Source organism: Hippocampus bargibanti, linkage group LG13 (genome assembly GCF_051943395.1).
Source record: "Hippocampus bargibanti isolate YZ-2025 linkage group LG13, ASM5194339v1, whole genome shotgun sequence".
Taxonomy (NCBI): domain Eukaryota; kingdom Metazoa; phylum Chordata; class Actinopteri; order Syngnathiformes; family Syngnathidae; genus Hippocampus; species Hippocampus bargibanti.
In genome coordinates, this window is record NC_142746.1 from 10,537,850 (window position 1) to 10,560,174 (window position 22,325).

General features: G+C 40.2%; 1 protein-coding gene across 3 annotated transcripts in view; it reads left to right on the plus strand.

Annotated features, from left to right (window-relative positions):
* The window catches only part of spock2 (SPARC (osteonectin), cwcv and kazal like domains proteoglycan 2), a 32,681-nt gene that overhangs the window by 5,799 nt on the left and 4,557 nt on the right, over positions 1–22,325 (plus strand). Inside the window, exons 1-9 of one of the 3 annotated variants that reach the window (XM_089012296.1) lie at positions 491–686; positions 11,640–11,793; positions 12,005–12,050; positions 15,523–15,637; positions 15,952–16,057; positions 18,219–18,330; positions 18,402–18,536; positions 21,217–21,435; positions 22,010–22,072. In XM_089012296.1, coding sequence (XP_088868422.1) covers positions 11,692–11,793; positions 12,005–12,050; positions 15,523–15,637; positions 15,952–16,057; positions 18,219–18,330; positions 18,402–18,536; positions 21,217–21,435; positions 22,010–22,072 — 898 coding nt within the window. In that variant the 5' untranslated portion in view covers positions 491–686; positions 11,640–11,691. Of the gene's footprint in view, positions 1–490; positions 687–11,639; positions 11,794–12,004; positions 12,051–15,522; positions 15,638–15,951; positions 16,058–18,218; positions 18,331–18,401; positions 18,537–21,216; positions 21,436–22,009; positions 22,073–22,325 lie in introns of those variants that run through there. The other 2 variants (XM_089012297.1, XM_089012295.1) reach the window with 2 other exon arrangements.

A 22,325-nucleotide genomic window follows, 5' to 3' on the forward strand; every position in this document is an offset into this window, starting at 1 on the left:
AAGCGGATTAGGTTGAACAGTTACAGTCAACAAATAATAGAATCCAATCCTTTAATCTGACAGGTGCACTCAACGTTTCATTCCATTAATGCACCAAATCCATCCGGCCGAAGAAACGCAAGGAGTCACGAAGAAAAAAAAATGGGGAACCTGCAAAATGTTGTAACTCTTTGGAAGGATCTTGTCAGCTAGCCATGAAAATATATTTTTTGGGGAGGCTGGGGGGGTTTATTTGTCAAAATAAACATCTCTTGAGCTGGAAATGATCATGACAAGCACTGCAGTAATCCGAAAACATAATCGTGGCTCTATTCACGCTGCTCACTGAAATAAAATGCTGTAAACTGGAGCTCTTGGGAAACACAGAGGGTGTTTGCTCATATTCTGTGGCTGCTTTGCTACATCCGGCATAGCTTCCTCTCAGGGTACAATGAAATCTCTTGTTTGATTGCTTCATAAGATTGTGCAGTTAAGACCAAAAATATTCCTATCATCCACAATGTATGGTAGAATGACATTTCAGAGAGTACTAAGTAATACACCGGCTCTTTTCAAAGCCGTGTTGCCGATATTGTCAGCCATTTATGGGCAATTTGACAGCCATAACCATTTACATTTCCTTGATTAGATTTTAAAATGGTCTTCTTTTTGTGTCCTGCCTTTGTTCGGGCCCTGCTACTCTAATGGTAAGTCATTACCTAATGGTAAGTTCCTCTCCTCATAAAAGGTTACAAATGATGGATAAAAGTGCATCTGAAGAATCTTAAATGCTCAATAATGGATGCTGGTTGAGAAAAATGGCAACAATGTAGACACAGACTGTACAGTGAAACAAAAGGAACATTCCGAGTGATACTTTCCATATTTCTGCATTTTTAAACGCATACACTTTAATTCACAGCTCTCATAAGGAGAAATGTCATTATCTCTGTGAAGTATGAGTGTGAACTACCATATTTTCTGGTGTATAAGGCGCACCCCCATTGAATGGTGTATTTTCAAACTTTTTCCATGTATAAGGTGCAACAGAGTATAAGGCGCAACTTTAATGAATGAAAAAACGTTTTTCAAATATAATACATAAATATATCAGTTTTCCAAATATAAGGCAGACCATATTATAAGGCGCAGGGTGAAGAAAATGAATGCTTTTGGGCATGCCTTATACACCGGAAAATACGGTATTACCCGAAGCCCATATAGCAATAAATGAAAAGTCAATGCAATACATACAATTGCTCCATTTCCCTTGTGAAAATGATACTGTCCGTGATAACACAGAAGCATGAAAAGTTGCGCTGATTTGCAACGCACACGTGATATGAACTACATGATGAATAGGGCAATGCAACTTTTTTCATGAAACTTTTTATTACTGGCATTCATCATGCATGTCAGCAAGCATTAATGAGGTCGTTTTGGCATTTATTTCCATTTCCCTTCCTTGGTGTAAAAAAATAAAAATAAAAAAAAACTTATCTGGAACGAACACACCTCTCCCATTTCTGCAACCCAAGACCACCCGGGTCTGCACCGGCTAGTTAATTAATCGATTTTATACCAACCTCACGAGACACATCAAACCCCGTCATCGACACACACATATTAAATATGGAAAATGGCATTTAGATAATCTACTGGCAATCCTTATTATTGCTTTCTACCACATCCGCAACCACCTGAGAGAAATACTCATGCATCCCATTCAAAACAAATTAATATGCTATTAATACGTTAGCACCACTAAAACGTTTTCTTTGAATGAAAATCAAAACAGCACTCTTTTATTTCAGTGTTAATGGTATTGTATTTGTATGTTTGTGCTCAAATTTCGGTTGTCGAAGGGGTTTCTCTTTGTCGCAATAAGCTGTAGGAATTTAAGGCGATGTTAAGGGGTTATTTCAAGTACACAACATGTAAATATGTTTTGTCTGGTGGTTGTTTTGACAGTCACTTAAATTGGTGATGACATTAAACAGCTTGAAGCTTCTTTGTCAATTTTATTTATGTATTTATTTTATGGCTGTGCCAAATTGCTGCTGGTCATGAAGTGAGTTCACATAAGTTCATCGCTCAGCTCAGAAAAGTTTGTGCTAAAAAAAAAAACTGAAGTTGGGGTCACAAAATGTCTCTGAAGGCACCGACACTCAGCATGAGCGGTGAGTCATTCTACAAGCGCTCGACGGTAGCTTTGCAACTCGACAGTTCATGCGTAAAACTCTCCACTGTACTGACGCAGATGCGAATAATGATAAGAGCTCATCAAAAAGCCATTAGTCGAGCTCGTCATGCATCTTGCTCCTTATCAGAGTCCAGATTAGGCATGAGACTGCAGAGAGTCCAGCGGTGTGTTCATGAAACGGGCACCTTCATCCATCTCATGAGATGAGGATATTTTTGGGGCTAGGGAGCTAAGTAGGGGGGGCAATGCCGCTGTGTTATGAGATGTTTCTGGCTTCCCACCAAAACGCCTACGCAGGCTGTAATTGAGGCAGATAGGGGGAAATAAACGCATGTCTCTACACTGCAGTGTAAGTCCACTTCTGAAGGACGGGGGTGGTGCAGAGGAACGGGGCGTGAATTTGCAAATCAATAATCAACGGAAAGAAATATCAAATTCATTTCACTGCTTCAGCCTCCAAAGAGAAGAGGCCAAGAAAAAAGAAAAACAATGTGTTTAACTCATTCAATACCAATGTGCAAAAATGTGTCCACTCCAGTGCCAGGCTTTTTGTCATTGTCACTCGTATTCCAGGACCAACAGAATATTGAGTTTTAGGACTACATAAACATTTGATGTAGCGTAAGAAACCTTAGACACTCGTCTTTCATCAGAAAAAAAGTTAATTCCTAAATTATATGGGTATGGAGTTATATAAGATCGAAATGAGGGGGGCTGTCCAAAACACAATGCAATACATACATATTGTTTTATATAGCGCTTTAACAACAGCTGAAGCTGGGACAAAGCGCTAACATGGAAAAAGGGAAATGCTGCCCTCTTGTGGATAAGAAAAAAACATTGCCAGAGGCCATGGCCAGCGCTTTATCTGCACCTAAACAAGAAAAAATAAAACCTGAAAAAAATTGGCGCTCTACGTCATATTTTCAATCCTCGGATAAATTCGTGAATGGCAGTGAATGAGTTAAACAGTGTTTTTGTTCTCGGTGCATACCTCACAGATGCTAGAAAGCTCTTCCTGTTGAGTACATATCATGTGTGATAGTTCCCAAAGACTCACTTCTACTTCTGACCTGAATACTGTACTATGCTGCAAACAGGCCACTTATCGTCAAGAAAAATATCCCACGAGAGGCCATTTAAGCAACCGATGCAGTCTAAACCCAAATATAATCCACTTTTATGAATACACCTTGAATGTAAGACAATAATTTTATGCTATTGGAGAGAAGGAAAGTAACAGGAAACAACTGAGATACTGCAGTTGCACAAATGTGCACACCTCATGTAGAAATTAGGATATATAGTATTGTAGTTGTGTCAGCACAAACCTGTCTTGCCACTCCACGCCAAATATGAAGAAGACAGGAGATTATTGTCAAGTGTATTGGACATCCTGTACTTCCTGCATTTCCTTCAATGATGCTGTCTGCCTCTTGACAGTCCTACCCCGCCCCCAGCATTTTTTGGCCTGTTCATCTTTTTTGAGTAGGAACATGCAATTCTTGAACATGTCACTTCTGACTGTCAACACTGCATTCCAGAGTATATTGAGTGCTTTGAAAATGTCTTCCTACTTTTTTTCTCATACTAATCAAAAATGAAATCTTTGATGCTGTGCAAGCTCTCTGAGGATGATGTAAGATGTGACGTGAGCGAAAAAAGCCTCCTTGAACAGTTGAAATAGAATTAGGGGTTAATTGCAGACACTTGAAATGACAGGTACTGTATGTACAGGCCTCATCTTCATTATTTTGAATGTGATTATTTAATTCTGGACACAGCCACATCCCCACTTGAAAGAGACTTTACCCGCAATATGTTTTTAATGGACTTGCACGGTTTATTTTTTCATATGGGTTGTTTTCTCTTTTTTTGACCACATAAACTTTGTAATTGCAGAGAAGACATTTATTGGAGGATGGAGGATTTAGAAAGCAGCGCTGCAAAGGAAAATGGCAGTTTGGATGTTTTATTTTTTTCAGAAGTACCTTAAACCATGTTTTTATAGTGACAGTGTTTCAGATGATTGGTGTGTCTTTCTTGGAAACAACCCCTCCCACCCCCAACTCCCTGTGTCCATCGCACTAAGTGAAATGAAGTTTCTTGCCGTTTTGTACCAAGTTCTATCGCTCACAAGGACATATTTAATTACACTATAGGTGGCTTCTGTGAAGACCAAGTGTTGCTTTCTGTCTGCAATTCCTCTTCATTTTACCATGACCTTTTGGATGGTGGCACTCTAAACGGCATGAAAAAAAAATCTGATGCAGCTGCTATACAACACTTAGTTTTTTTAGGCTGCTCGGAGAAATGCTTGTTGGGTATGTATTGTAGTAGTGGAAGCATTTTACTCTAATTGTCTCTTTGAATTAGTGTTCTTGTATGTGCCCAACAGATGGCATATGAGGGCCTTCCCTCCAGCAAACACACCCGCTGCCAATTTGGGCATCAAGTTAGCCAAGTATTTCGGGGCTACCAAGATCTCCTGCCTCTGTCGGATTTATGAAGTTGTTGCTGCTGTTGCTTACTTGTTTTGGTAGACCTCTTGATCTTGTTTTAGTTGTTGTTGTTTCCTTAGTTCCATTTTTTTTTGTAAGTTTACAGAGTAAACTTGACTCTTTTTTGGGGGATGATTTTTTTTTTTGGTTTTTGCATGGTGATTTGATCTGTTTGTTGGGCAGTTATTCATTCCTATAGTGTGTTAGGTGAAAATTAGTTATTGTGTTTTTGTCAGTTTGATCACATTGATCAAGATTATAAAGAAAGAACTCTTTGTGAGTCCAATTCATCACCATATCTCAATTAGTCCATTGTGTAACATTTTTAATGGATCCTGCTACATGAAATACGACATTACAGCGCTTTCCTTGAAATATCCTTTGATTGAATAATCTAGTTCAAAAGCCATATGTACCTATAAAGCTCAAATTGTTACATTTATATTGTTATATTTCTGATTTGCCTATTGATTTTATGGCACACATCAATGCCAACATTGCACCGACCGGGGTTAGTGAGCGTACGCTGCATCAGTTGTTTTAAGTTCACGTAAGAACAAAGCTGTGATTGAAAAGTGTTGTTGTCAGAGATGAAATACACTCTCGGAGATACAATGTAATACAAAGAAAGACAGAAAATCTATACGGAACCCAGCAGGCTTTTGAAAAAAAGGTCAAACTTTCCACTGACCCGAAGTGCTAAAAATGAGCCCATACATCACTTTTGAGGCATTTCTGGGCAGACATTTTTTTACTTGCTATATCACAGCTTTGCTTATCAATCTCATGGTGGTTTCCAGCACATACACGAAAAAAAATGCTCCTGCATGTAACACCCGTGAGCATCCATTTTGAAGCTTCCCTCTGGGCGAAGAGGAGCAAATCTGTCCCCTGAAGTCAGTCCTTGGACATCCATATACTGAGCAGACCCGCTTTTCATGCATTGTGAGTAGAATAACAATTGCATGTATAGCTTGAGAAAGTTGTTTTTTCTCAGGTATCTTGTGCGAAATTGATGCCGGTGGCAAGAGTGCGATGCTCAAGGAGTGGCTCAAAGTATGAAGGCGATGTATGACGTTTCACTGCATTTCATCACATTGCTTTAAGACAGCATCATCTGGCCTACTTTGAGTCAGAACGGTGCTTCCTTGCGATCGGCTTTAAGAAACTTGCTTGCAAGAAACATATGGAAAGAGTACCAAAAAAATATGAAAAGGACACTTTTATTTATGTATTTCATTTTTTGGGGGGTGTCTTTTTTCCCCCTGTTATGAGGTGGCAGAGGATGAGAAGGGAACGTGATCAGCAGAAGGTGGAGAGCATGCGACCCATCCTTGATGAGCCCTGCAGGGATGTTCAGGGAAGGGGAATGGGGGTGGGAGGGGTTTAGACAGACCGCTTTCTGTGTGCAGCCTTATTTCTACAGTACAGGTGATGATTCAGACCCTCACTGTCTAAAACTCTGGTAGAAATTCTGGAGGGTGATCGTATTTGATTGACAGTTGAGGCTTAGGCGCTGTTATATTTTGTGGTTTCAAAAGTGAGGGTTTGGTAAGGAAGATGTTCTAAAAACACACCATGAGCAGCAACATTTAATCAAACCAACACTACGCCCCCCCCCAAAAAAAAAAAATAATCCCAGAATGATTATGCATAGAATAAATGCCTACTTTAAAAAAAAATCTAAAAATAAGCTTGAATGTAACAGGGGTGCTCTCATACATTCTCCATCTTGGTTCTTCCATAGCACAGACTTTAGCTAGTATCATGGAATTTCAAGTATGAGTTTCTTTTGCGGGCCGAACAAAATGATGTGGCAGACCAGATTTAGCCCCCGGGCCTTGACTTTGACAAATGTGCTCGATAGGCTCTAGTCATGATTGCCAATTCAGCTTATCAGTTTACACTCTATATTACCACTCACTGATATTGTTTTACTCAGTAATGTGAAGTAATATGGCTGGATTTTGTTAAATTTTGATGACAAGGAACCACTGTGTAGAAAACTGGGAAATAAATACACAAAAATGAACCAGCCTCTTTTACCTATCACATAACTCATTCACTGCCAGACGTGCAAAAATGTGTCCACTCCAGTGCCAGTTTTTTTGTCATTGTCACTCAAATTCCACGACCCACAGAATATTTAGTTTTAGGACTATATAAACATTCAATGTAGCGTAAGAAACCTTAGAATATTTTCTTTCATCAGAAAAAAAGAGATCATTCCTAAGTTATGTGGAGTTATATGAGCTTGAAATGAGGGCGGCTGTCCAAAATACAGCGCAATACATACATATTGGTTTATATAGCGCTTCAACAACAGTTGAAGCTGTAACAAAGCGCTAACATGGAAAAAGGGAAATGCTTCGTGAATGGCAGTAAATGAGTTAAACCCAGAGAAATAAATGTTGTCTGTGCACACCTTATGCACATTGAAACATAGTGGAAAACACCATTTTAAAATACTCATTTTTAAACCCAGTGCTGGGCTTTGTTGCCACACACATTAAAGAAAGGACGGGGAAAAAGGGCAAGAACAAAGTCGCATTTGTGATTATAAGGACAGAGGCAAAAATCTTTATCTGACGCAGTGTTATAACGGCATTGTTTTGTGAAGAGACAACGGTGCGGCGTGGTGCTGCCGAGGCGAGCGACACAGACCCCCTGAGGAGAGTCGACGCTGAGCGCGTCCGACAGCACCACGTTCACCAAGAAACACCTGTCAGTCACCGGCACATCCTGACAGATGCACATAGCTGCGCTTTCTTTCAAACACGTTTCTTTTATCGTCATCCAGCAAGCAAGTGTCGGAAGCTCTCTCTTCTGAAGCAGTTACGGAAGGACGGGGAGCTGGATTCTACAAGGGGACAGCAGGTCCTGCAGCTTATTCATACGGAGGACGGGGAGCTGTCATTCAGACGGCTATGTTGCGATGCAAAAGGGAGAACTTCCATGCTCTGTTTAACAGGAAGAAGGGAAATTACAGCATTTCTGTCCTGAATATGTCAGTTCCCCGCAGCCCCCCATGGTGTCTTTAATCACAACATGGGTTTGGAAGTTGTATTTTCGGGTGCTTTCAGACTTGTCAGAATCAATTCCGTTGAAGCAGACATTCGGAAAAATCAACATTTCATTCTTTGTACACAAATCGATGCTGCACATTCTGTGTTAATGGATATCTGCTTTTCAGTTTATTATCTTCTATTCTCTAATATCTTCTTATCCTCAGTCTCCCTCCGAATCGCATCGCTAGCTGGTGCCCGTGTTTACATCATACTGGAATGAAAACAATTCCCTGCTTCTGTGTCAAAGAATCATGCAAAATGAAGTCGTATGAGCCTAATATTGCGGTCAGAACACCAGACGGGTATTGATGTTTGCGCGCTCCACTTCCAGTAACTGCAAGAATTAAGAACAATAGATTGGAGAAGGGCTTGGCTAAAACAGCAACGCTAGAGAGTTCCCTCCCACGATGACAATTTGAGTACTATAGAGACGCTTGCCTACTGACGAACATTCGAGTTACGAACAACGGGACATACGAACATTATTGTAGTAACGTATGTATTATATCTTTATAGAACATAAACATCTTTATAGAACATATATTTTATTCAATGTTTATTTTTCAGTACAAACCAATAAAGGTTACTTATACAAGTCTTAAACATACTTATGTAAGCATTAACCATACATTCCATACAAAACATAACACTGAAGCAACTTAGGAACGAATTCACCTTACGAACGACCGTTCGGAACGTATCTCGTTCGTAAGTTGTGAAGCGCCTGTAGTTGACATTAGCGGTTACCTACCCCAATATTGTAAAACCTGAAAATATATCAGGTTGCCCAATTGGCATGGCTGCTATGAGGCACATCATTGTTAGCTGTGTGCCTAAAAACTCCAATGTGACAGCCAACATGCTGACAGAGGCTTGGCACAGGCGTGGCTGCTTAAGAGCGCCTTGTAGTCACGGCTGGGTTGTTAACACAATTCTCCGTGCTGCGTGAGATTAAGAACATCGTCTTCAATTTAAAGGAACATTAAACTATCAAGTAAAGTGAGAGAGTGAGTGAGAGAGAGAGAGAGAGAGAGAGAGAGAGAGAGAGAGAGAGAGAGAGAGAGAGAGAGAGAGAGAGAGAGAGAGAGTTAGAAAGAGACAGAGAGAGTTAGAAAGAGACAGAGAGAGAGCGAGAGAGAGGGGGGGGCACATGGTCATAAAAATGAAAGATTTTAGGTATGCCTTATAGTGCAGAAAATACAGTGACAGAGAGAGTGAGAGAGAGAGAGATAAAGCTCTTCTGCATTTCCTGCCCATTGTTACATAGCAGTGAGGCTGATTTACATAGAAATCAAGTTCCTCTGCCAATGCGTGTGAAGATTCAGAACCACTTCCAAGCGTCCAGCCTTCACTTGCAGAAACAGATTTTGCTTGCTGCCAGTCACTGCTCTCCAAAAACAAGTCTTAAACAAAAACAGCCCCCTATTCTGTATATGCTTCTGCATATGTATGGCAATATATCGGACACAGCTTGCAAAACCTCTGTCGTTTCAAATACCCCTGCTCTACCCCGTCTAAAACTGTGAAAAACGTTCACACTGTGGAAAAGTAGAAAACATACAAGGAATGACGAGAGTGAATTTCAGACAAATCTAAAAGATGGCGGGTGGCCACCATGTAGCATCGTCACGGCAACAGGGAGTCGAAATCTAGCGATTGTCTTAGTGGGGGTTCTGGAAAGTGTGGTCAGGTTCACCTTCGGATGTTAGTGTTGCAAACCCAGAGAAACAACATGCCTACTTACAATGTACTCTCAAAGCTGTGTGTGTGTGTGTGTGTGTGTGTGTGTGTGTGTGTGTGTGTGTGTGTGTGTGTGTGTGTGTGTGTGTGTGTGTGTGTGCATGCTTATGTGCACCTTCTCAAGTCATTGATTTCCAGTCGTGTCAGTGCAGCGGGACTCATTGGTCCTGGCAGCGGCACAAATAGGGATTACTGAATAATTCACGTCATGAGTCATCAATCGAGGAGATGCGGTAAACACAGGATTAATGGTCAGATTGTAAACTACAGAACTACAAAAGCCAGACAATTGCTCACTACCTAAATGGAGTATCGAGTTCATTCCGAAGGCACACGTTGGCTTCCTGGCAAGGGATTGTGGGGAGAGGGGGTGCGCGGGCAGGAAATGTTTTGATATTTAAGTGGAGGGTTTTGAAAGTGATGATAATATTTACTTGCATATGATCACACCGCAGAGGTCAAAAAAAGAATGGCTCTGAGATATTTAGACACTTTATGCGGTGCGGCAAATGTTTAAAGCCGCGATGAAGTCTCACTGAGCCGTGGTAAATACAGCCCGTATCTCATGAAAATGCTCAAAAAGAAGATTTCTAGCATGGCTGCTTGTCAATGACTATTGAGATATTTATTCTTGTTCAGACTATAATGATAAACCATCAGGTGAGTGTTTCTTCAATGGTACACAGTTTATCCTGCCCAAATTACTTTTTCATGATTTGGTACAACTCATGAGTGACTCGACTTCACAATATTTTTTATATCTGAGCCAATTACCTGCCATTTTTTACTGGGCAAATATTGCGACACAAGTAATAAATTGGTGGCAGCTAACTTCAGGGAAAAAAATCTACTTCAGCATATACAATACAATTACCACAGAAAGAGAAGAAATTGCCATTCACAGTGTGTCAAATTAAGTTAAATAACACACTGTACACGAATGGGTTTTAAAAAATAATAGACAGGTGAAGCAGTGTTAATCACAAATACATCAAACCGTTACCAATGCTTTCCAATAATCTTACAGTAAATGCACTACAAAAATGGTCATCATTTTCAGCTCTTAAGCCTTCCACAATACAGTCTTCAACCCAGTCTTGCTATTGAAATGAACTAAACCTTGGGTAAAAGGAACCCAATGGGCTCATAAGAAGCACCTGCCTATCGTGTTTTCCGGACTACAAGGGACACTGCAATATAAGGCACACCTTCACTGAATGACATATTTAAACTTATTCCACATATAAAATGCACTGGATTATAAGGCACGTTGTCATAAAAATGAAAGCTTTTAGGTACGGCTTTTAGTGCAGAAAATACAGTGGTTATTGCAAAACCTGGAAACCTTCAGAAAATGTACCACATATTTCAACACAAACAGTAGCATCGGCACCAGCTTTCTGAAAAAGTCGACTTTTCAACAACAACAAAAATTGCCGTGTGCATTTTCCAATGATTGTTAAAAAATGACAAAAGTGAACGTCCTCGGCTGAGTTGTTGACAAAACAGCACGCAAAGTAAAAATACACTTCTGAAAGAAAACAACCAAAGAGGGCAAAAGAAAAAAGTTAAATGACCATAATTCATATTCTTTACTCAATTATGTTTTTTACATTATACACAACTCTCATGTATTGCGCAGTGATAAAATGTAACAAGAATTTGTGACATATTTTGATGCTACAAGAAACATTTTTGTCTAAATTGGAACGAATTAAGGATTTACAAGGAAAACACAAACACATATACAGTATATACACACACACTTTCACACAAATACATATGTATATATATTATACATACTACATACTTATATTTTTACAAAATATTTTTCCCAGAACCAATTCATTTTGCAAGTAGCACTGTGGTATTAAAAATAAAATAACAATAACAATAATAATAAGAATAATAACAGATGTTTTTCCTTTTACCTGGATGCCAAGCTTAAACCTTTAGTGAGTGTAGTAAAGGCAGACTTTTTGGGGGATATAGCCAGGACATATGGAAAATTGTGCTATATAATTATTATACAGAATCATTTCTGTCGCAAACGCATCCTATTTTTAGCTCGATAGAGTCAGGATACAAAACGTACTACTTTCCACTAATTTCCACTGTTTTTCTCTCCTTTTGCTGTCATTTCATCAGGAAGTGGAGGTCAGTTCTTCTAAGTGTCAACATAAACCCTACGTCGCATTGTATGTCTTTATTTGTGCATGGCTTCTACATCATATTCAAATTCCAAGCACCGCAGAGCACTTCAAAAGGCGTTGGCCCTCTGCGCCATATGTCTCGCGTGCAGGTAAACAGCAAGACATTAGTCAGACTCATTTCCATACACTCAGATGCACACTCATTTCTTGAACACGTCTCGCATAGCTCATCATCATGTTGTCAAGCCAAAATGTGTACATTATAATCAGCATGTGGTGCTAATGGCACTTCTTACTTAACTGCATTCATTGTCTGCATTTTTTCAGCATCTCACTTGATTCTTTTCTGTGTTTGTGCAGGATGATTATGTACGCAACTGGGATGAGAATCAAGGCACCGGTGACAGTGAGTTTTCATTTCTCTTTTGTGCTTATTCTTTTTTAGGTGGACATTGAAACAGAAACTATTAAAATTGGAATGTTAAGCAGCAACAGCATCATCATTGTTTCACATGCGTGTAATGGATATTTGTTGTGTGCAAGATTTTTTTTTTGAATGGTAAGTATTGTGTAGCAAAAACTAACTTTTTTTTATTCCTCGTCATTTGGAGGCACTTTTGTATTGGCTGTATTCGGCAAACACACAATTACAGAACTACAAGTACCAGATGCCTGTTCGAGCTTGCTTCTTCCGGCGAACGGCCGTGCTGTGAATGACTGAATCACCTAATTGACGTTACACTGTGACAGCTATTGCATCAAACAGATATCTCATCGAAATGTGGCGTGACACACTCGTAAAAAACATAAATCTGAATAGGTCGATCAAAATTGAATATCGTATGGCACAATCCATGACCCTCGGTTGAACCGGATATGCACAAGTCATTTGTGGATTGTAATGTGCACCCGCTCTTTGGGTGTTTGGGTGATTGGTATATTCTGTTTGATGTGCTGGAGTAGATCGAGAGCAGATGCGCCTCCCCAAGGAGATGCTCAACATTGCCTCTGCTTCAATCCATCGCCAGTTTTTATCCATTTCTTCTTCTTCTTTTTTTTAAATCCCCAAACACAAAAAGATTCGGTTTTATACTATATCGTCACCTCTCACCTCAGCACAAACTGAAGCTAGGCAAGACAGAGTTATGTCTTCGCCGCTTGATTTGCAGCTTAAATGAAGACGTATGAATGAGTCCATTAGCTCGGTGTCTGAAGGCCTAATGAAGGACTAATTATGCTTTTGCAGTTGAGGGTCGGACAGAGAAGTAAAAAGCATGGAGGGGAAGATCTGAGAGAAAACGGGAGACAGCGATAAAGACTTAATTTAATGGAAGCCATTGACAACTGGCACAGGCTTTGGTGAGATGAAAATTACCCACTAAAACATTAAGTCCATCAGACAATTTGAAAACAAAGAGGAGGCTGGTGGCGATCCATTTAAGCTCTTTTGCTAGACAAATCAGTAGCTTAGAGGCTGGGAAACAGTCTTTCAGTTGAATTCAAGTGAAATAATGAAAAAAAAACATGTGACTACTGTCTTAATCCATCTATCCATGGTCTATTGACAATAATCCTCAACATTGTAAGGGGACTGTACTACTGCTCCTACGATTAAAGATATACAGTAACTTGAATTGACACGGACCAGAATTTTAAACAGCATTTTATACTGCTGGCCGCTACCATCCTCAAATTATTTAGACCTAATAAAGCTGGATAACTTCCTTTCGGCTGGGCCGCTGTCCTCACATAGTTGAACCGAATATGCATTCACGGTAATGATGATTTTGTTGATTCCAGTCACCTGATGTGTTGCTGGAAGAGGCTTGCTGAAAGAAATGCATTCTCCATCTGGGCTTCCTTTTTTTTAAACAATAATAGTATAAATGATCAATAATAGCATAAAATTATCCTCTGACTGTAAAGTGTCCTTAAGAGTTTTGAAAGGCGCTTAAAAATGAAATATATTATTATTAAAAAAAAAAATATATATATATATATATATATATATATATAGACAGACGCGCAGACAGACAGAATGACAGAGGCAATAAATGATCTGTACTGTATGTCTGCCCACGCCTTTTCACATTTATAAGTCACACAGTTAGACACTGACATGCACATCTTTAAATGGAAAGATTATAGACAATGGGAGGATGATGAAGATGGCATTTAAGAATGTAGAATGTCCGGTAGAATAAGGGCAGTTACCTAGGTAACCAGGACGTAAGTGACTGAGCCTGTGTGACAATTGCGTTCACATCCTTTCAAATGCAGCAATTCGGCTTTACCTACTCATTAAGAGTGATCGTGTTCAAGTGTGGACTGATGGTAAGAAGGTTTATGAACTCAAATTCCTTTTCCTCAATCCGCATGGCTAAGACTCATTTGAATCTGCATTGAATTATACCAAAGGACCTAATTATGAAAGGGATTTTTCTGCCTATTCCCACGTTTGTTTAATCGCACAGCAGAGATGTGTAACAAAGGTGGAATGGCACAGGACTCATGGATGAGCACATCATCATGAAATGAAGACATAAGATGGAAGACGGCCACACTGACATGATTGCACAGCGAGCGAGCGAGCATGAGTTCTCACAAACAAACCAGATTGAGCCACAAATCACAGTCAACCCAGAAATGAGTCCCAGGACCGCTGAAAGCCTGTTGCTATGGAAACATCATCATCATCATCGCTACAGCTTTAATCTGCGGAAGCTTGTTAAATTGACATGAGGCTCGGGCAGACATACCTTATGCTGCTTGTGTGCACCCAACACAGCATTTGGCAACCGAAGACACAGATTTATTTACTAATGTTGTCATTTTAGCGGCACCATGTCGATGAATTAGCACGTCTGCCTCACGGAATGGTGGGGTTCGATTCCCTGTGTCTGTGTAGGTTTTCCCCAAGTGCTTCGGTTGCCTTCCACATTCCGAAAACATGCATGACAGGTGAATGGAACATTCTAAATTCTCCCTTGGTGTAATTGTGAATTGTCTGCCAACCAGTTCGAGTTGTACCCCACCTTCTGCCCGAAGACAGTCTCATCACTATTCTCGACAAACAACAAAAACACAGGATTTGGGATTAAAAGACAAACATAACAAATTCTTTGAAATATGAGCAGTCATTAAACACATTTTTGTGTCTTGCCATGATGGCACTGAAGTTCACATCAGGCAGCAACTTGGAAGGCAGTGGAAGAGTTTTTCAGCTCTTTACTGCTATTTCTAATAAATGCCGACTGAAAATGTGTCAAAAAAGTAACAAAAAGCTACATTTTGTGTATTTAAAACAACATATATTAGACCGAGGAAAGTCAGTTAGCTTACTGCAATGCAAACCACCAACAAATAGCATCAAGGTTGCAGTGTTATAACCTAAAGGCAATGGATATTGGGTCATTAATGGTGCAGCAAAATGTAGACAGACAATATACTGTAACAATATTCACAGGCTTATATTCTTGATCCTCCAAAAAGTGATGAATATAACTGAGGCTTGCGTGCCCATCGCACATGTAAAGTTTACAATCCCGAATCCATCGAAGTTGGGATGTTGCAATTAACCTAAATAAAAACCAAATATGTACAAGGATTGGCCGGCCATGTTTTTGCTATGTTGCTGTTCAATATAAACACCACCACAGAGTCGCATATTTCTACCCACCTGTGCCCCTTGCCTTTTTGCTGACCTGCTCAAGCCAAAATCCTATCATCCCCAAACCCTCATCAACCACTGATTAATATGCACAGTACATCCCTGCACATTTGTCCATGAAGTGTCATATTTGTCACATAAAAGACGATGTAAGCAAAGCAGAAACAGCAGCAATAACAACTTATTGTTATTATATTATTATTCATAGACGTGGACACCACCAAAGACCCCTGTCAAAAGGTTAAGTGCAGCAGGCATAAGGTTTGTATCGCCCAGGGCTACCAGAGAGCTGTGTGCATCAATCGCAAGAAGCTTGAACACAGGTGAGTGTGCGTGTGTGTGTGTGTGTGTGTGTGTGTGTGTGTGTTTGTGTTTGTGTGTGTGCGTGTGTGTGCGTGTGTGTGTGTGTGTGTGTGTGTGTGTGTGTGTGTGTGTGTGTGTGTGTGTGTGTGTGTGTGTGTGTGTGTGTGTGTGTGTGTGTGTGTGTGTGCGCATGCGTGTGCGCGTGTCTGTGTTGGTTTGCATTTTTGTTGTGTGCAACATCATGGGTATTTGAAGAAAATCTGGAGTCCAAAAGAAGTGACACAGTAACAGCAAAATTTTAAATGATTTGCATGCCTTGCATCTTGTCTTGCAGACTGAAGCAGCCTGCTCTCAGGTCTTCTGACGGCAACTGTCAGCCATGTCCTATCTCCTCTACCGGGCCTGTGTGTGGATCTGATGGCCACAACTATGCCTCAAGGGTACCACACACACGCACACACGGACGCACACACACGCATACACACACACGCACACACAATAATTGATTGGTGATTTCCAGGTCAGCCATGTTGTAGTGAATTCTAAATACTGCTGTAATTCTTGGATTCAGTTTAACAAGATTCCACGTATTTATTTTTAATGCATTTTATACACAATGAATCAACATTGGTCCCCATCTACTGTAAAAAAAAAATAATAAAAATGAAAACAAATATTGTGGCCATGTTACTTTCACTGGACCCTTCATTAGGTATGTCTGCACATTCGAATACAAGGGCAGGAGGGGACAAAAATCAGCATTTAAAAAGGTTTGCAGGAGATAAATATTGAGATGTTATTTTTTTTGGGGGGTAGTGAAGTTTGGAATGGCTTTTCTATTTTTGTCAGTCAGATGAATAAAGTAACCAAAAATATATCACTAATTATTCACCATTCATCTTTTTCTGTGTCTCACTTTTACAAGGCAGTAACCAGCAGTTTGGGGATATAAGCATAATTACATCAAAAGATAATTTCACCAATATGACACTCTGTATGTAATTTATATGTGCAATATAAAATGTGTTGAATGAATTAGATTTCAACATCTTCATGGACGAAATATAATTTGAATGTTGATTGCACGATTCTTTCTATGGAGCACACCATCCATTTAGACTGACCAAATATGGTTGCTTACCCTTTTCAAGGACAACCAACGTCTCCGGACAAGTTGTGTCCATAATTTGTAAAATGGCTTCAAATGACTTCTACTGAGCGTATTTTACAAAGATTCCACCGCATATAGCTAGATTTTACGTTTTAAGACTCGCGCTGAATATTCCGGAAGTCTTGTTTTTGAGTTGGTGACGAGACCGCACGTGACGTCACTGAAGGAACGCCCCCGACCGAAAAAAGGAGACATTGTAGCAGTCCTTCCATCACGTAAATATATTTTGCTGTACTTGTTGGGTCTGAAAACGTCATGTTGCACCAAAAAGAGCCAGAAGAGGGCGACCAAGCTCCATGTAAGGAATTTATCAGCCTGTGGAAACGGGCTGATTAATTCCTCACAGGGAGCTTAGTCACCATTTTCTGTCTCTTTTTTGGTCATACATTTCCCCCCCAATGTTGCCTCAAAATGGCACGGAATAAATTTTTTAATCGATTGCAAACATGTATGCTTTCCTCTTCAGAACTATTTGAATCATAGTCATAACTGGATGTGTAACAAGAAAGCATATTCTCCGAATCTGAAGCCATTGTTTTGATTCTCCAGCAATGCAAGACGTCTTGGCGGATGTCACGAACTGGGGGCGGGACTTTCTGAAAATTCCCAATTCGCAGCTCAATTTTTTGCAGATTTTGGACACTTTAAGTCATTTTTATTGGTGTTTTGCATTTGAATAAAAATATCATACTGTGTGTTTTGGGTATTTTAGATGCTATAAAACGTTTTTCTGTCAGTTAGGAAACAAAAAAGTGACGTCGGTTGTCCTTTAAGTGTTTAACAGTTTTTTTCTCTGATATTTGTCCAAGTCCAGTTTTGGCCTAATAAAAGTGTTTCTTAAAGAAAATAAATAAATAAATAAATAAATAAGCACTATTTACAAGTGGTGGTAGAAGTGGTGTACAAGGAACCAATCAGCCACCGGGGTAAAACTATGCAGCTTCATTTCCCCATGTTGGGTCACTCAACCAAGATGGAATTTTTATTTCCTGAAAAGTACTGACGTTATAAGAACGCTGCCTGAAAGCAACGAGTCATAATGGCCCTGAGAGGGAACCATAACTACAATATGAGCTGCGGAAAAAAATTAAATTGACACCCCTGCTGTCCTCTCTAAATGTGTAAAAGACATTGGCAGCATACATTGTCCTCATGGCACTGTGGGGACATTGTCAACATAGGGGTAGTAAGAGTATAGAATTCAAAGGACCAATATGGGCTTGAGGAGGGTATTTTTTTTATTGATTTATACTTTGTCTTTTACATCGCAACCGCTGACCTTGTGCAAGTCTCGCACAGGAACGAAGGCATACAGTGGCTCTCATGAATATTTGATCCGTGTCCCTGCAATAACTCATTTGACTTCACCTTCACGTGTCCTTATTGCAACTGCGCGCCTGTGTGTTAATGTGTGTGTGTTTGTGTCGCAGTGCAAGCTGGAGCAGCAGGCGTGTCTCACGGGGAAAGAACTGACCCCTAAGTGCTCCGGTCTCTGTCCGTGTTCGACGACCGCTCCCGTCGCCAAACAGGAGGGGAAACGCGGTACGATGCACATGTGTGTTCAATGTAAACATGGGCGTTAAAAGTTGTTACAAGGATGGATCTCTCCGCAGAGAGTTGCACCGGGCAGGATTTGGCTGATCTTGGCGAGCGTCTTCGGGACTGGTTTCAGCTCCTTCAGAATAATGCCAAGCAGAACAATAACAGCAAGCAAGGGACCAAAAACACCGCAGCCAACGCTGCATCAGGTTGGAGAAAGTAGTTCTATTACAACTGCTCATTTTAATGCTCTTTGGAGTCTGGGCATGCATTGCTAAGACACTATTGAAATTGATTTGGATTTTGTTTTCTATAAAATACAATACAATACAATACATATTGATTTATATAGCATTTTAACAACAGCTGAAGCTGTAACAAATTGCTTAACATGGACAACTATCATATACAGGAAATAAAGTAGTCACAAAGAGAGTAGAAAGCACCAGGGAGTAAAACTAAGATCAAGTCATGAAGGGATGGCAGAGTAGGAGTTATGTGCTCCCTCTTACGGGTACCAGTCAAGAAGCGAGCACCAGCTTTCTGGAGCAGCTGGAGACGATTCATGGAGGATTGGCTGACTCCAAAGTAAAGCACATGAGAGTAATCGAGCCGAGATGTGACAAAGTCATGAATTATTGCCTAAAGGTGCTCATGAGAAAGGAGAGATTTAATTTTAGCCAGCTGTTGTAGACGAAAGAAGCTGGATTTAACAACAGCACCAATTTGTAAGTCAAGTTTAAAGTCACTGTCCAGTTTAAGACTCAAGTTTTTCCTATGTTATTAGTTTAAGGCATGGTAAGAATTTATCCAATTGGCAGAACTTGAGAGACGTAGCTCCATTTGGTTTTTTTTTCTAAATGAGTTCAGAAATGAACAAACAGAAAGTGTATTATCTTTAACACGAATCCTGGTGTCAAAGTTTAGTCCGATTTTTGAAATATCAAATCTGCTCTTGCTGTTAATGACACATAATAGTTGTGTTAAGTTCATACTGTCTACTTGATATCTAATTTATAACAGATTCTAAGGTAATTGAACACCTAAAAAAACCACTGTCTGTAAGTAAAGAATCTGTTGTAAATTAAAATAAAATATGTTAATGACATGCTTCAAACACCAAATTTGAATTAAGGCTGCAAACAGTGATAAATGCGTTCTGACACACCTCACACACAGTTCGGAGCTGGATCACATCTCGGACTAATTTTAAGGAAATCGGCATGTCAGAAGAGTCTCTTCACACACAGAAAATGTTTGTGTCTTTGTCAAGTTATTACATTTTTATGTGATATGGATGGATAATCGTCAAACGCTACATGAAAAATTGGCAGCAGCAAAATTAGAAAGGAAGAAAGGAAAACGAAGTATTTAGATCCACAAATACATTTTTGTTAGTCTTTAGGTGAACTATCTTTCTTTTTTTTGTTGGCCTACCCATGATAGACATGTAGAATCAAGTTACGCCGGCTTTGGTGACTTTTTTTTAAAAGAAAATTCTCAAAGGTGCAACAAAGACAATATCTTTACGTACCCTCGTAGAGCAACATTCCCAAATTTGTTCGGGTTTTGGTTTTTCTGGCAGCAGTGTCGATAAAGCGCTGGCCAGACCTTTTGGCAATGTTTTACCCTTCCACATGGGGGAGTATTTCCCTTTTTTTCCATGTTAGCGCTTTGTTCCAGCTTCAGCTGTTGTTAAAGCACTATATAAACGAATATGTATCTATTGCATTGTATTTTGGACAGCCACTCTCATTTCAAGCTAATATAACTCCAGACCTATATAATTTAGGAATTAACTCTTTTTTTCTAATGGGAGAAGAGTCTTAAAGGACAACCGACAAGTTGTGTCCATAATTTGTAAAATGGCTTCAAATGACTTCTACTGAGCGTATTTTACAAAGATTCCACCGCATATATCTATATTTTACGTTTTAAGACTCGCGGTGAATATTCCGGAAGTCTTGTTTTTGAGGTGGTGACGAGTCCTCACCCTACGTCACTGAAGGAACGCCCCTCAGCGAGAAAGGACATACCTTGCATCACCTCAATGCATTTTGCAGTACTTTGTTTGGTCTGAAAACTTCGTGTTGATCCGTGTTGATGGCGAAATTAGAAGGAAAACACATAAATAACACGATGGTGAATCCTTGTGTGTGGCACCGAGCATCTATTTGATATTCACTGACAAAAAATTGCAAGGAATTAATCCGCCGTTTCCACGGAGCTTTCCACGGAGCTTTCCACGGAGCTTTGTCACCCTCTTCTGCCTCTTTTCGGCGCTACATTTCCCCCCCAGATGACACACATTCAGTGCTACATTTCCCCCCTCAAAATGACTATATACAATAAATTATTTAATCGATTGCAAACATGTATGCTTTCCTCTTCAGAACTATTTGAATCATATTCATAACTGGATGAGTAACAAGAAAGCATATTCTCCGAATCTGAAGCCATTGTTTTGATTCTCGAGCAAGGCTTGCCGTGACACCACGAACATGGGGGCGGGCCCTTCTGAAACCGGCCACTTCCGGTTTCAAATTGAAGTAATTTCCGGGGTCATTTTGAAGTAGTTTTGTGACACTTTAAGTCATTTTTATTGGTGTTTTGCATTTGACTGAAAATATCATACTGCGTGTTTTAGATGCTATAAAACGTTTTTCTGATGTCAGTTAGGGAACAAAAAAGTGACGTCGGTTGTCCTTTAAGGTTTCTTACGGTGCATTGAATATTTATGTAGTCCTAAAACTCAATATTCTGTGGGTCCTGCAATTCGAGTAACAATGACAAAAACCCTGGCACTGGAGTGGATACATTTTTGCACGTTTGGCAGTGAATGAGTTAATTTTTTTTGTTGAGTTTTTCTTTTTTTGTTACAATGCTCAGTGCTGGACAGGAGCCTGGTGGCCAGCTGTAAAGACTCCGTAGGTTGGATGTTCTCCAAGCTGGACACCAACGGTGACCTGTACCTGGATCAGGCTGAGCTGGCAGCTATCAACCTGGACAAGTATGAGATCTGCATCCGCCCCTTCTTTAACTCATGCGACTCCTACAAGGACAGCAAGGTGTCCACGGCAGAGTGGTGCCTGTGCTTCTGGAGAGAGAGTGAGTGGAACGTGTTCATCCGTCACTTCAACTGCCATGCTTTATAACATCAAGGCCGCCCTTGGGACAGAAGTAGAGAAATGAGGGTCACCTCCTGAGTATGTAGTTTCCTCAGGTCTGTCGCCATTTATCTGTTCCCGATATCTCTTCCTACTGTTCCCCGGAGGGTTGAAATGGCTACCGCCAGGCAACAAGAACATTGCTGCTGCTGCTGCTGCTTGTTGACAGCTTCGTTCTCTCTCAGCTCTCCAATACACACAATGAGCCGAACAAATTCTAGGTCCCAAATTTCCCAGGATCTGAGAGAAAAATGTGACAGAACATGCAAAGGAAGATTACTGATGATATTGCTTATGTTTGTGAAACAAAAAATGTGGGAGCTACAGCGACACTGCCAAAAATGCCTTTAATCCATCGCTGTACCAAAAGATATATTGAGCCAGCTCAAAGCTCACAGCAGGTTTTTTTTAAATTCACTTCCACGCATGGGAGCATGTTTAATTCATGCTCCTCACACACATGAAATCAAAGTCAAATTTTTCATGCAAATTTCACAATGTTTACCCCCCTTCAGAGCCACCCTGCCTGGCCGAGCTGGAGAGGATCCAAATCTTGGATGGTGGCAAAAGGAAGTTCGGTAGGTTATCATAGGTCACAGGTTATCAAAAGAATTTGTCAATCCTTTTTTTTGACCCGTCTTAATTGGATCAGGATTCTAATACCGAACAGGAGGCGGGGATTTGATCATGATCGGTTTTATGGATAAGACTTTGCCACAGACAGACAAGGAAAAAATGGGCCAAAGTGTGTGTGTGTGTGTGTGTGTGTGTGTGTGTGTGTGTGTGTGTGTGTGTGTGTGTGTGTGTGTGTGTGTGTGTGTGTGTGTGTGT